Source organism: Siphateles boraxobius, unplaced genomic scaffold (assembly GCF_051911475.1).
Source record: "Siphateles boraxobius isolate OS27281-9 unplaced genomic scaffold, OSU_SipBor_1 9, whole genome shotgun sequence".
NCBI classification, from domain to species: domain Eukaryota; kingdom Metazoa; phylum Chordata; class Actinopteri; order Cypriniformes; family Leuciscidae; genus Siphateles; species Siphateles boraxobius.
In genome coordinates this window covers 19,032,670-19,045,977 of record NW_027509219.1, presented here as the reverse complement: position 1 = coordinate 19,045,977, position 13,308 = coordinate 19,032,670, and the positions used below count along the sequence as shown (strand labels likewise).

General features: G+C 37.2%; 1 protein-coding gene across 2 annotated transcripts in view; it reads left to right on the top strand.

Annotated features, from left to right (window-relative positions):
* Window positions 1-13,308, top strand: part of grid2 (glutamate receptor, ionotropic, delta 2) — a 475,449-nt gene that overhangs the window by 57,586 nt on the left and 404,555 nt on the right. For both annotated transcript variants that reach the window (XM_077223320.1, XM_077223321.1), the window contains exon 2: window positions 2,867-3,022. In XM_077223320.1, the coding sequence (XP_077079435.1) occupies window positions 2,867-3,022 (156 nt within the window). The remainder of the gene's footprint in view (window positions 1-2,866; window positions 3,023-13,308) is intronic.

The following is a 13,308-nucleotide window of genomic DNA, read 5'->3' as shown; positions in this document are numbered from 1 at the left end:
GACTCATTCAGAGATTCCAAAAATTATATGACTTAATAATGTGCATTTCTTACAGATAATTTAAACAGATAGTATCCACCTCATGTTTAACGTAAGAGCGAACATGGCCATTTTAAATTTAAATGTGAGAGGCTCCCAGTGTCAGCAGCTTCCAGTTATTTTAGCTATACAAAAACAGTCTGTTATGCTGCTTGATGTTACGCAGTGATATTTGTTGCCATATTATTTTAATTTATTACTGTAATCATAAAAAACATTGGTTTGTAGCGCAAATAGCCATTTACTGCACTGTTATCCCTTTAGCTATTGTAAGAAATCTTGCATATTTATTAGAAATAGCTTACTTCTGCATTGAGAACAAGGCGAATAACTTACGTTGCAACGTTCCCCTGACAGATAGCAACATTGTTAATGTTAGAAATTACAATAAGCTGATTTTATCACACCAGGTAAAATAAATCGCTATTTGTAGGCAAATCAATTTGTAGCATCGAGGTTAGCTGGTATTAATTATCTACAATAATAATGTTATCACACCAAAGCTGGTTCCAAGTAGCTTGCAAACTGACAATAAGTTGCACCAGGGATGGCAAACTGCTATTTTTTGGGTAATCGAATTGTGTTCTTATATTTTTGTTTTGGATAGCCAAAGCTGAGTAAAGATCAATTGATTAGCTGCCATTTCTTTGCTGCTTCCAATCCAAGAGGGTTTATCAGATTTGATCAAAGGTCTCATCGCTTGGGAAAGAGCTAATCAAAGTTGGACCACCCACCTGGACACATCTATGTGATTATGACAAGTTGTTGTTAAAGTGACACACAACTCTATGAATGAATCCAGTTGCCCTTGGTATGTCCAGTTGAGCCAGACTCAGTGCTATTTCTTTGCTCTTTGATTTATTTGATAAATTTGTCTTTTGCCTCGCAACTCAATTGCCCAAGAGCTGCAGCCTCTCTGCCTGTTTAGAGCCGCAATCCAGCAGCTTGTAAATCAGGATTCACAACTACCCCCTAATACTCGTGCACACTTACACTCTCTCGCTCATCCAGAGAAGAGAAGCCCCCATGGGATGGTGAGTGGGACTGATTAAGACAGGCAAAAATTTGCTTCCTATTGCTTTATTCCTCTTGAGAGTGGCTGCAGGATATTAATTCTGGCCAGTGTTGCTTATGAGGACTTGCCACAGGCTCTTGAGTACTTTATTGTGGAATTATGTTTTGCTCTCAATCACACTACCTAAGTGCTTGAGGAAGTCTTTACCACAGTTTGAACAAGCATCTGCGTCCTTTCAACATTTTGAAAAAAAAATCTGAGCCGTCTCTCTTTTTTGTTTTCTTTTTTAAACATAATGAAACACAGAAGCAAGGTGCTTGTAATTGACATGCAAGTTCTCAGCAAAAGTAATTTAAAACAACAGGGTAAAATTACATGTGAAGCTTATGTGCATATTGAAGGTTTGTTTTCAGAGAATACATTTTGAATTGCAAAATGTTTTTCCCTCTATAAAAAAAGTGTCTAATATATATTATGCAATTTTTCTTGTCAATTAAATGTATCTTTTAGGAATGTTTTAGTATTATTACTAGAAAACAAGATTTAAAAAAAAAACTGATTAAGAAACAACTTTTTTAAGACATTCACTATCCAACCTAATATAATTTTGAATTCTAGATGGTTTTAGTTACGGTGGCAAAACAAATCAAGTCAGATTCGCATGGATTTGAGAATAATACCCCTTTACAGCATTCTCTATTGCGATGGATGAGATATGCAGCTTTAAAGAAGCCTCCACCTTGAGTTGTGTTTCTATGGAAACTCTATTCTGTCCTCAGATAAAATACCCATTATGATGTTTTTTCAGAGGACAAAATGAGGTTTTTTTTTTTGTCTTGTTAAAGGCTTGACAGTTTTCACAGGGCCCTGCAGGTAGTGTCTTGACTTGGCCTGTTCACAACTGACCACAGACTCTAATGTGATATGGGGACATTGACTTCCTCCTGTGTGCGACTCATTGAAAGAGCACCAATTTGTCCCCACTACTGTGAAAATACTCTGCTTCAGCCTACTTCCTACGTACCGCTGAGGGTTGACAATTTTTTGACGTAGCTCTCATGTATACAGGTCGACAAGATTCAATTTCCTAGTACATGGATATACAATATTCAATAATACTGTTTCCCATTGCAGCTGGATCTGTAGAGACCAACAAGTGTAGATGAAATTGCTTAGAGAAACATTTGCACTCTGTCTGCACTTATAAAAACCTGATATGCACATATGTAGAGATCATTGCATGGTTATTTATTTCCATTTTTGAAGACTTTGTCTAAAGCTCAAATAATTGGCAGTCTACAAATACCTTTTTACTTAAAAGCTGGTATATATTCTTTACCTCGTCTAGGATTCATTTATTAAATTAATAAAGTAAGGCGCTAAATTAAGCCAGACAGAGTAATAATAATAAAGCATTGATTTTTTTTGGCACAGCGCTGCTGTCTGGAACTTATTTTATGTGGTATATAGTGATGATGTTTGTGCTGTGCTAGGCTGTTTTCTAACTTTTTTGTACAGTATGCACAAAGTAATTTATTATTTGTTTAATTTAACATATTTTTTTAAATCTGCATATACCACATGCTTTGTATTACATTTATCACCTTTGCTGTGTTTGCTAATTAACTGGATACATTTACTGTTACAGATTACTTCAAATATTACTATAACACTCACATGAGAGTTTGTATTGATCAGGAATGAGATAAAAAAAATCTTATGGAGCAATCTGGATTCTGTTAATTTCAAGTGTCTTTTTCTGTGTCCAGTTGTCAACTATATGATAAATCGTAATATATTATCTTGTTTTAGGGGCCATTTTTGATGAGTCTGCCAAAAAGGATGATGAGGTGTTCCGCATGGCGGTGGCAGATCTCAACCTCAACAATGAGATCCTGGAGACAGAGAAGATCACTGTGTCCGTGGAGTTTGTAGATGCAAACAACCCTTTCCAGGCAGTGCAGGAAGGTACGTCATCTGATTATTTAAATCTGTTTTGAGAACATACTCCCACACCTTTTTGGACTCATCCCCTTTAATGTGAGCCTCTATGGAATTGCAATGAAAAGCAATTCCAAAATGATGATGATCCATATATGCATCCTTAATTAAATCTAAATGATAATTAGAATAGAACAAGACAAAGAGAGTGGGTGGATAGGATGACAGATATATGGATAGATAGATAGATGGATGGATGGATGGATGAATAGACAGACAGACAGGCAGATCTGTGAGTGGGTGTTTAGAAATGTACTGTAGGTTAGAATTGGTGTGATGTAGATGGATAGATCAGTGGGTGGGTAGGAAGATAGGTCATATAGATAGGTTAGATAGATTGGTGGGTTGCTATATCTAGATAGGTTAGATAGATTGGTGGGTTCGTATCTACATCGATTAGATTAGATAGATTGGTGAGATCTAGATAGGTTAGATAAATCTGTGGATGGGTAGATAGGTTAGATGGGTGAGCAGATATATATGTAATGTAGGTTAGATGGATTGGTGGGTAAATATGTAAAATAGGGGTGGGTGTCAAATAGGTTTGATAAATCGGTAGATGAGTAGATAGATTAGATTAATCAGTGGGTGAGTATGTACTTTAGATATCTACTGTAGGTTAGATAGGTTGGTGGGTAGAACGGTTTGTGGGTGGGTATCTAGATGGGTTCGATAAATCGGTGGATGGGTAGAAAGGTTAGATAGATTAGTGGGTGAGTAGGTAGTTATTTATTCGATCTTGGTTAGATAGAACGGTAGTTCGGTGGCTAGATAGGTTAGATTGATTCCTGGGTTGGTAGATAGATGCTGTAGGTTAGATAAATCGGCAGATAGATATATTACAGTGTATCATACACAAATACATCATACACATGAACTGGAGGGTACTAAATGTTGTAAACAGAGCAAATGTAAAGCAGGTTGTTGAAACAAACAGTTGTAGGCAGAGGAGTCAAAACAAGTCAATGTTTCATGCACACAGCGGAAGAATCATAGAGTCTTATGGCAGTAGGCAGGAATGACCTTCAGTGGCACCCTCTCTTACACCGTGTATGGATCACTCTGTTGCTGAATGCACTCTTCATTTCGGCAAACATGCCTGGGAGAGGGTGGGAGACATTGTTCATGATGTTCATTAAGTCGGACACCATTCTGCTCTGAGCCACTACCTCCAGAGAGTCAAATAATGTTTGCATAAGACAAAAACCATGAATAGCCTGCATTTGTTTACTTGCTGTTAAAAATATACGTATTATGATATAAATAGCTTGGCTGAACCTATGAAACCTTCATTTGTAGTCATATCCTCAGTTCATGAATTTAACTTAAAATTCCTTCACTTAAAAGGTAAGTATGGCTTAATTAGGTGCCTCTTTTTATCATTTAAATAAATTCTTGCCTCAGTCCTCCACTTTACATGCTCACTTGGCCTGATGTTATGCAATTGTCTGGATTCAACACTTTCAGAGCATTCAGAGGTCAGCATTATATCAGCCTCTAATATCTGATTTAAGATCAGTTGAATGATCTAATAATGCTGTGGTTTCCTCAAATCAGTGCTGTTAGTTCTTGGAGCAGGGACATTTTCTTTTATCCTGCGAGAAAAGAGGACATGTACAAGGCCCTTGGAATGTTGCCATTCATGCATCAGCAAGTCTTCTATTCAATTGCATAGTTCAGTTAACTAGCACTTAATCTAACTTTGGCATCTTCTGCTGTTTCTCATTCTCTCCTTATTTAAAGTTTTATATGCTTGTTCTTATTTGTTTCAAGGTATTTTGATAACATGCTTCACTATACAGTATTTGACAATGGCACAATTTTGGATTGATCTGAATTGTTTCAAATAGAACAAGAAGTAAACTCAGACAATGTATGATATTTTACACAGGGAGAATTCATTAAAGGTGCTCAAAGCGATGTCACACGTTTTTTAGGCCAAAACATTGTTTGTCACATACAACGAACATCTCCTCACTATCCGCTAGCTGCCTGTCTCCTGAACACACTGTAAAAAAAACACGGTCTCTGCAGACACCCCAGGCTCCACAAACTGCAACAAAAACAAACTGGGCTTACCCGCACCACGAAACATAACAAACTGTTTTGTTGTTGTTACGATTCAAAATTCGATTTTGCTTATTCCAGAATCGATATTAATTCAAATTTAATGTCTTTGCTTGTAGATGAGGTTTACAGAAGTTAGCCACTTTCGTTACAATAGAGGATGAAATGTATCGTTATCTATGACTATGAGTATTGAGTGACGTAATATCCCATGTGGACGCGTGGAAGAAACGTGAGGCTGAAAGCACTGAAAAGCCCTCGCGCTACTCATATGCTGAGAGAGAGCTACAATAGAGCTGCACGATTCATCTTTAAAAGACTGTGATCTCGATTCAAACACACACACGATCTTTCAATTCGTCTGTCTATTAAACTTTGACAAAATCATATTGCAACGTTCAAAGCTGTGTTGGTGCTGCCGCTGACCCGGAGAGAGTTGTCATGAAACAGCTTCACAAACAGTCTTTTCAACCTCATAATATCATTATTTCTGTGATGCCATAGTTAAAATGATCATAGAAGTACTTGGATAAAAGTTTAAAGTTCAAATATGAACACTGATGTCTATGATGGCAAAATCAGCTTTTGAGAGAAACTTGGTGCTTAAAATAACGCATTTATCGATTACATTGTTTCGCCACTAAGTGGCAACAAGTGACTGTGAAAAAATGTATTTATTATTGAATCATTTATTCAATAGAATGTAGTATTGTATGATGCATCTGTAATAAAAGTCAGAACGATGTGATGATTTGTATTTGTAAATATAACTCATCTTATACATCACGTACAGTCTGCAATTGCAAAATATTGCAATATCGAATCGCAATACTTGTAGAATCGCAGTTCTTAAAAATATCGCAATGCATATCGTATCGGCACCCAAGTATCGTGATAGTATCGAATCGGGATATAGTTGTATCGTCCCAGCCCTATTTACATGTGCTGTTTTTCACACAAGATTCTCTAAATGATAGATAATAGTGCAAAAGGCTAAACAATTAGTGCTCATACTAATTGTATTAAACAATTATCCCCCTTACTGGTCGCTTCTAAGTGCCAGGTTGTGTAGGATTTTTTTTAGGATCATTAAAATGTGCTCGACTATACCATGCATGCAAGTCCAGTCATGATGTTCTTCTCCATTATTTGATCATCATTTTGATGAATTACTGCTGCCACGATCAACAGAAAATGTGCACAAATACCTCTTTTCAATAAAAGTCTGTTTACTGTCTGCTTAGCATGGGTGGTAATTGTGCAACAATAATTGCACCAGGCAAACAGCACTGACTGAGGCATGTTTGCACTGAGAAGTATTACAATGGCATTATAAATAGAGGCTAGTTAAGTTGGACTGCAGGTGGTAAGTGAATTAGATGTAGGTTTATGAGCTAAAATGCCACACTACTGTTAGGACATTTACATGTATTGTGTATTTTTTATTAGGCAAAGCAACTCATATTTAATGATACTTGCCTTTTAATTTAAATGCATACAAAAATAATACATAAAAACAACCCAAAATAACAAAATTGCATGGCTGCTTGACTCATACTCATAACATCACTGTTAACTCTGTTAAGATATGTTAATGTAAACATGGCTGACATTTTTCTGACTCTCATTCCTCTCAATTAATTGTCTGTGACACTGTTACACCAGTTGGCAAGCATCTCAGCTTTTTGTTCTCCTTCACATCCGAGTATGGATGAATTCAGTGGCGCCACCATCCTTTTAGCCACTTTTAGTCTTCGAGATGAAGGGTAGAGTGGGAGATGTTGTAGTTGACCCCTGTTATCTAATGGAGAGGGATGCATTAGCTAACAACAACCTCTGCTTTTGATGGTTCTTCTCGCTCACATAAAGTGCTCCTCTGCTCTGTTTGTGTGCTTTGCCATCCTTTCTTTTGTTTGTTTGAAGATTTTCAGTGAAGGAGTCTAATTACAGGTGCACATGTGTTATGGTTCAGCATGAGCGCAGTCGATTCTGCTTCTTATGGATGTATGATTCTGGACCTCGTTATGTATACCTCATTTGTTTAAACATCTGTTTATCTCCTTAAACTCAGCTTCCTGTTATGCGATTTAGATTAAACGCATCCAGAAAAGCTTGTCTCTCATGTACAATCTGTTCTAGCTTGGAACTTTTTAACAGGCCAACAGTTAAAAAACAACTTTTGTCGTAGAATAAGCCCAAGATTTGACAGATTTAACAGACTCTCTAATGCATAGATCAAGCTCACATTGCATCTGTTTCCTATAGCTCTTTTGTTATTGAATGTAAATGTGCAGAATTCACATTAATGGAGATCAACAGTTGCACATGCTACAATGTGCAATGTGTACTGGTGAGAGTAGTAACTGTTAGCAATATCGTGCAGAGTTTCTGCAAATGAACTGAATAACTGAACAAATGACAACCAATGAGAATGCAGGCAGCGGCCTACAATACTACACTCGTAGAAGAAAATATTCTATATAGAACCATTTAAGAAGTCATGATGGCATTAAATTAAGAAGTCATGATGAAATTGTTATATTCCTTTTTTTGAGATTATTTATTTTTCTGTATTTTGCATGTATTTTACATGGTTATTAAAAAAAATAATGATTTCCATATTATACAATGCATATTTTCATAACTTTATAAATGGAATAGAGTTACATCTAAAAATGTTGTTGATATAGTTCAAACATATATTTTTATTAATTATAATAGATATTTGCCATCTAAAAATGGGCTTTTCGTTTGGTTTTTCCCATATCTTGTTCCATTTTGTTCATGGCAACAGATACAGATACATGTTCAGAAAATGTACATGTGGATCATTTCATACACCCCTAGTTGTCAGAAAACAACGGAAGTGAATGATTTAAACATCAAAATATATCTATACATTAGCCCGTCCCATTGCATGTCGTGTCTTTACATTTGTCTAAGTTTCTAGGCTGTGCGGTTTTTAACCTGGTTAGCAGAGTGAGAAATTTCTGTCTTCTAATCCTCAGTACCTTAACTGCTTGCAATGTCTGCATTTGTGTGTATGTGTGTGCATAGAATGCATTGTTTGTCTAGGTTCCTGGGTGCAGTGGGTTTCTTAACCAACAGCTCTTGTCTGACCTGCCACATAAGATCGACAGATTCTCTTTGAACTCGCATCAGTAATTACAGTATGATCTTACATAGATGTATCATGTTTTGTCCTTTTTTTGAAGCATCATCAGGCTCACCGGGGAGCATGTCTGTATGAAAGGTCACAAGCACTGAAGGATGTCTGGTGAATTGACAGGCCCTTCACATACATTTAGATTCAGAGAAATAAAGCCATGTGCTCAATGCAGTATAGAATATATTTTTATTTCTTTCTTTCACCATAAACCACTGCTAATATGTATTGTGAACGCCAGATCCTCTAATTTTGAAGAACACACACAAACCAGGGCTGTAACCATTATAGACACTGAAACAGAAACATTTAGTAGTCCACATTCAGTAGTCAATCAGTATGGGTGATTCAGCAGTGTTGGATGTAACTCTAGGATGGGCTGCTTGATGAGTGCTGCTGTCCTGCAGAGTTTAGCTCCAACCCTAATAAACCACACCCGAACAAGTGAATCAATGTCTTCAGGATTAGTAGAAAACTACAGGCTGTCGAGAGCTAAACTCTGGAGGACAGTGGCCCTCCAGGACCGAAGTCTTAAAAATTGTATAATTTTTTTTATTTACATTTATCGGCCAATATATCGGTTATCGGCTTTCAAATATAAAGAAATATTGGTGTGGTAGAAGATTTTATTATTTAGAAAATAAGTAATTTAACTATATAAGAGTACACCATTATTTCCTCTGTGTGTAACTTTGCTTTGACTTTTTGGAAGCCTGTAAAAAGGCCTTGAATGTTGCTTACAGCAGAACATTCTATTCTAAGAAGTCACATGGTACAAGAAGTCACATGATACAAGACCGTTACCCAAAAATAATCTATAAGGGGTGTTACCTTCTTTGGTGGATGGATGTATATATATATGAAGCTGAGCATCAATGGGGAGTGATCTCCTGCTGGAGGGAGTGATCTCCTGCATGGGATGCTCGGCTTTGTTGTAAAATTAAGTCTAATATTTCTGGCATCAAAGATCTCTGAGAAGTGATTTCCCAAAAAGATTGACCCCACAATAAATGGCGCCCAACGTGGGGCTTGGCTTAGGAGCAGAAGGAACCAAAAAAGGGCATCACTGGTGACCGGCACAGTAAACAGTGGCCACTGTACTTTGAGGTAAGCAGTTTTTGCATTTGTTTAAGTTATGTGTTGGTCACCAGTGGTCCGGAAGTGGTAAGAAAAGCTTCTCCAAATTGAAAAGGGGTCTTTGATTCCATAGATAATTGCATGCATTGTCTTTGAAGATATCAAGTAATTTGTAATAATGCAGCGGAGCTCCCGTTAGTGTTTGCCAGTGTTTATATAATCCAATGTGGATTGTATGAGCACTGGTACTGCTGATGTGGGTTTTGTCATATGTATGTAAGATCTGTGTTTGCTAATCAAAAGGGCCTGGATGGATGATTAGCAAAAGCATGCACAAAGAGGATTTGTATTTACTGATAAGGATATCAGTTATTGATTTGTGTTTACTTGTCAAGAGGGCCTTGAGGATGACAAGTGTACTGAAAAGGATATCAGTTATTGATCTGTGTTTACTTATCAAGAGAGCCTTGAAGGATGATGGGTAAATAGCATGCGCACAGATGAAGTTTAGCTTATGGTTACCGCCTTGTTATAGGGTTAACAAGAGTCTGCTTGGGTAAGCTAAGTCCCATGGAATAGGAGTTAAAAGTGTATTTTTTTCTCACTGTGTCGAGGAGGTGCAGCAGTGAATCTTACAGTTTTAAAGTTATTGTTTTTCATTGTGTCGTGGAAGTGCAGCACTGAATCTTTCAATGTATTGCTTATAAAGTAAGTGAGTAAAACAGACAGGAAGTTAAGTACAGAATAGTGTGTGTGTGTGTGTGTGTGTGTGTGTGTGTGTGTGTGTGTGTGTGTGTGTGTGTGTGTGTGTGTGTGTGTGTGTGTGTGTGTGTGTGTGTGTGTGTGGGAGATCCGTGTGTGTGTCTTGCTTGACTGTGCCTGTGTTTAAAAATAAGGGACAAAGAATGTGTGAATGAGCTTTAGGGACATGTATAAGTGGTGTGTATTAAAAGTAAAGGAAATTGTAAAGGAAAACAATTGTTTCAAGATATTAACCTTGCAGATTATAGTAGTATGAAATAAGTTAAAATAATAAAATCTTCTATAGTATCGGCCAACATTTTCATATCGGTGCACATTTTAATTGATTTTTCTTAGAAGCAACATTGCACAAGATTAGTTTTCACAGAAAAAATGTATTTAATACAATGCATTTTCTCTTACTGCACTGTCACTGCCTGATATGTTATAGATGTCCTCAGAAGTCTGTGGTTTATGGGCTAGTACCATCAGCTTAAAACAGCCTATCACTATGGATACTGGATTTGTGAAAACACTTTTCCAGGAAAACATTATAATGTGTCAGTTAGAAGTCCCCCATATATTTGTTTTCACAGAACGGTGTACTGAAGCTTCCTGGCATCGTGACATTGCTGTCAAAATGCAATCTGGTCCTTTGTAAGATAACTGCTGTTTCTTTTATATATTTCCGCTTGATACGGTACTTATTATAGCACATATACTGTTTGACAAGTGTTTGACACTGTGATGAAGTGTGGTGCATTGTGAAAGGTTATTATTCTTTATGTCCAATGGGGACAATGACACCTCGAACGTAGGGTCAGTTTATACATAGAAATATACTTTCAAGAGAAAGCTAATTTAGGGGCCGATTATAAATAGGAGTGAAGATTTCAAGCTTAATATCAACATAACATGCTTTTCAGAAATTTTGCATTTGAAAATACATTTGGAAAATAAGAAATACATTTGGAAAATTTAAATAGCAATGTAACAACGTGAAAAGGTGATTTCTATTATTATAACATTTTCAGAGGTAGCTTAAGTTGTTTCAGAGGATTCAGATGTTTCTGCATATCATCACTATTTTTGTTTTCATTGGCTCCTTAACTGAGTAGTTCAGCCTATCAATTATTAATTTCATGGATTTGTCACTAAATCTCTGTTAAATTAAAGCTTTTCATTTCTGATGACATATAGCAAGGTAAGCTTACTTTCAGGCTGACCCTCAACTGCTAATTTGTTGATATTTAAGAACAGTTTGTTTAGCTTTTTTATCACTTACCCCATAAATCAAGTAAGTATATAACACTTATGGGAGTTACAGCTGTTAAACTTTGCCTTAGGCTATTTCAAATGACTTTTTCAAAAAAAGCATTTAGTTTTAAAAGACTACTAATATCTCAAACTACAAGTGAGGGATTCTGGCTTTGGCAGGTTTCTCAAAGAAAGCCTCCAGCGTCTTCAGTTACTACTGCATGCCAGACAAATGAAACTGAAAGAAATGACACCTCCTAATGCAATGCAATAATTCTAGGTCATTTAAACACTTGCTAGATTATTGTTGCACTCATGACTGCAGAAACATTAGATATAGTTTTATTGCTTTTTACCTTTTATATAATAATATAAAATCAAATATTTATTCTTTTATTATGATATAGCATTTATTTATTTACATTAGGCAAGGCAAGTTTATTTATGTATCACATTTCATACACAATGGTAATTCAAAGTGCTTTACATAGAAAAGGAATTCAAATTATCATAAAATAATCACAACATGCATAAGAAATAAAAATAACAATCGTATTTAACTAAAGGCTGAAATATTATTCCTGACTACCTGAATCACTAAACTTGGGGCTCCCCTGTCTGAATGGAAGAGTCAGATAACTTCGGTTCATAAGACACTCGACAACTCTCGGCTTACTAGTGACCTCCTACCCCTCAATAGGGAGGAGTTTGCCTCACCTTCTGCATCTGGTGGCTTCCAATGCCTCCGACCCCTCAATGGAGTGGAGTTACTACCAACCGTCTGCCTCTGATGGCTTTCGGTAATACACCAGTCTGCTTCCAAGGACCTGGTGTCCCACACTCACGTCTGAGTGTGTGCGTAAAGTCACCGTCTTACTAGAATGCATTAGAATGCAGTGTTTTTAACCAGAGCTTTCTTTAAGTACATGTCCACACTTTTTATCCTTGTTCCTCTTGTCCGGTTCTTCTATGCACCATCCTCACATTGCATTTCATGGTTTTCACCCTCTAATTGCCCCCCAGCCAGTGTTTCTGAGGTAGAGCCACAATCCAATTATCCAGCCTCTAATCAATGGGGGGTGTTTCCAGCAGTGAGTCTGACATTTGTAATAAAGCGATGATATGATGGCATTCTACAGCTGACAGCTGGATAAAACCCCGCTGCTGTGTTTTGGTGGCATCTCAGAGGAACTTGGCCTTCCAAATGTGAAGTTTGGCACTTCTTCAATGGGGCAACTGGCACTTTCAAAGTTTCCCATGAATGATGGACGGACATTTCTTTGCTCTTTTGGAAAATAGAAAAACAGCAGCTGGCAGAATGTCTCTATTGGACATCGCAGGAGGGCTAGCCGGCTTCCTACTCCTGCTGAGAGCCGCCCGCCTGAGCCGTAAGTGTGAATTTGGCTCGTATGATGGAAACGATTATTGCACAGATTATTGTAAGAGGAGTCAAGCACTTGAATCAGGAATCAGGAAATTCAGATGAAGAAACTCAAAATATATTTGAGGATATTATGCATTAAGAACAAGGCAATAAAAGTACATACTAGGGCTTAAAAGCAGGGTTCGTACAAAGTGCTTGAAGTACTTGAATTTGACTTTTTGAAATGTAAGTCCTGGAAAACCCTTGAACAGCCAAGAGGCTGGTACTTGAAAAGTGCTTGAATTATTAAAAATAGGGATGCACCGATACCGAGCTCATGTACCCGTAAGAATGCTCCGATACCGACAACAACCGATAGGCCTACCAGGCAGCTTGTGTATATATAGTAACACACAGCTGTGGTGCGCAAGCTGATCAGAGAAAACCGCGCAGTGGATTGAGCGTGCAGCGGCACAGACACGCGAGCTGGTCGAGCACATCCCTTTAAACAGACATCAGTGGAAGGTTTGTAGTTCAGTCGGATGTCAATGGCAAAGAAAATAAACGAGGCATGTAGCTTAT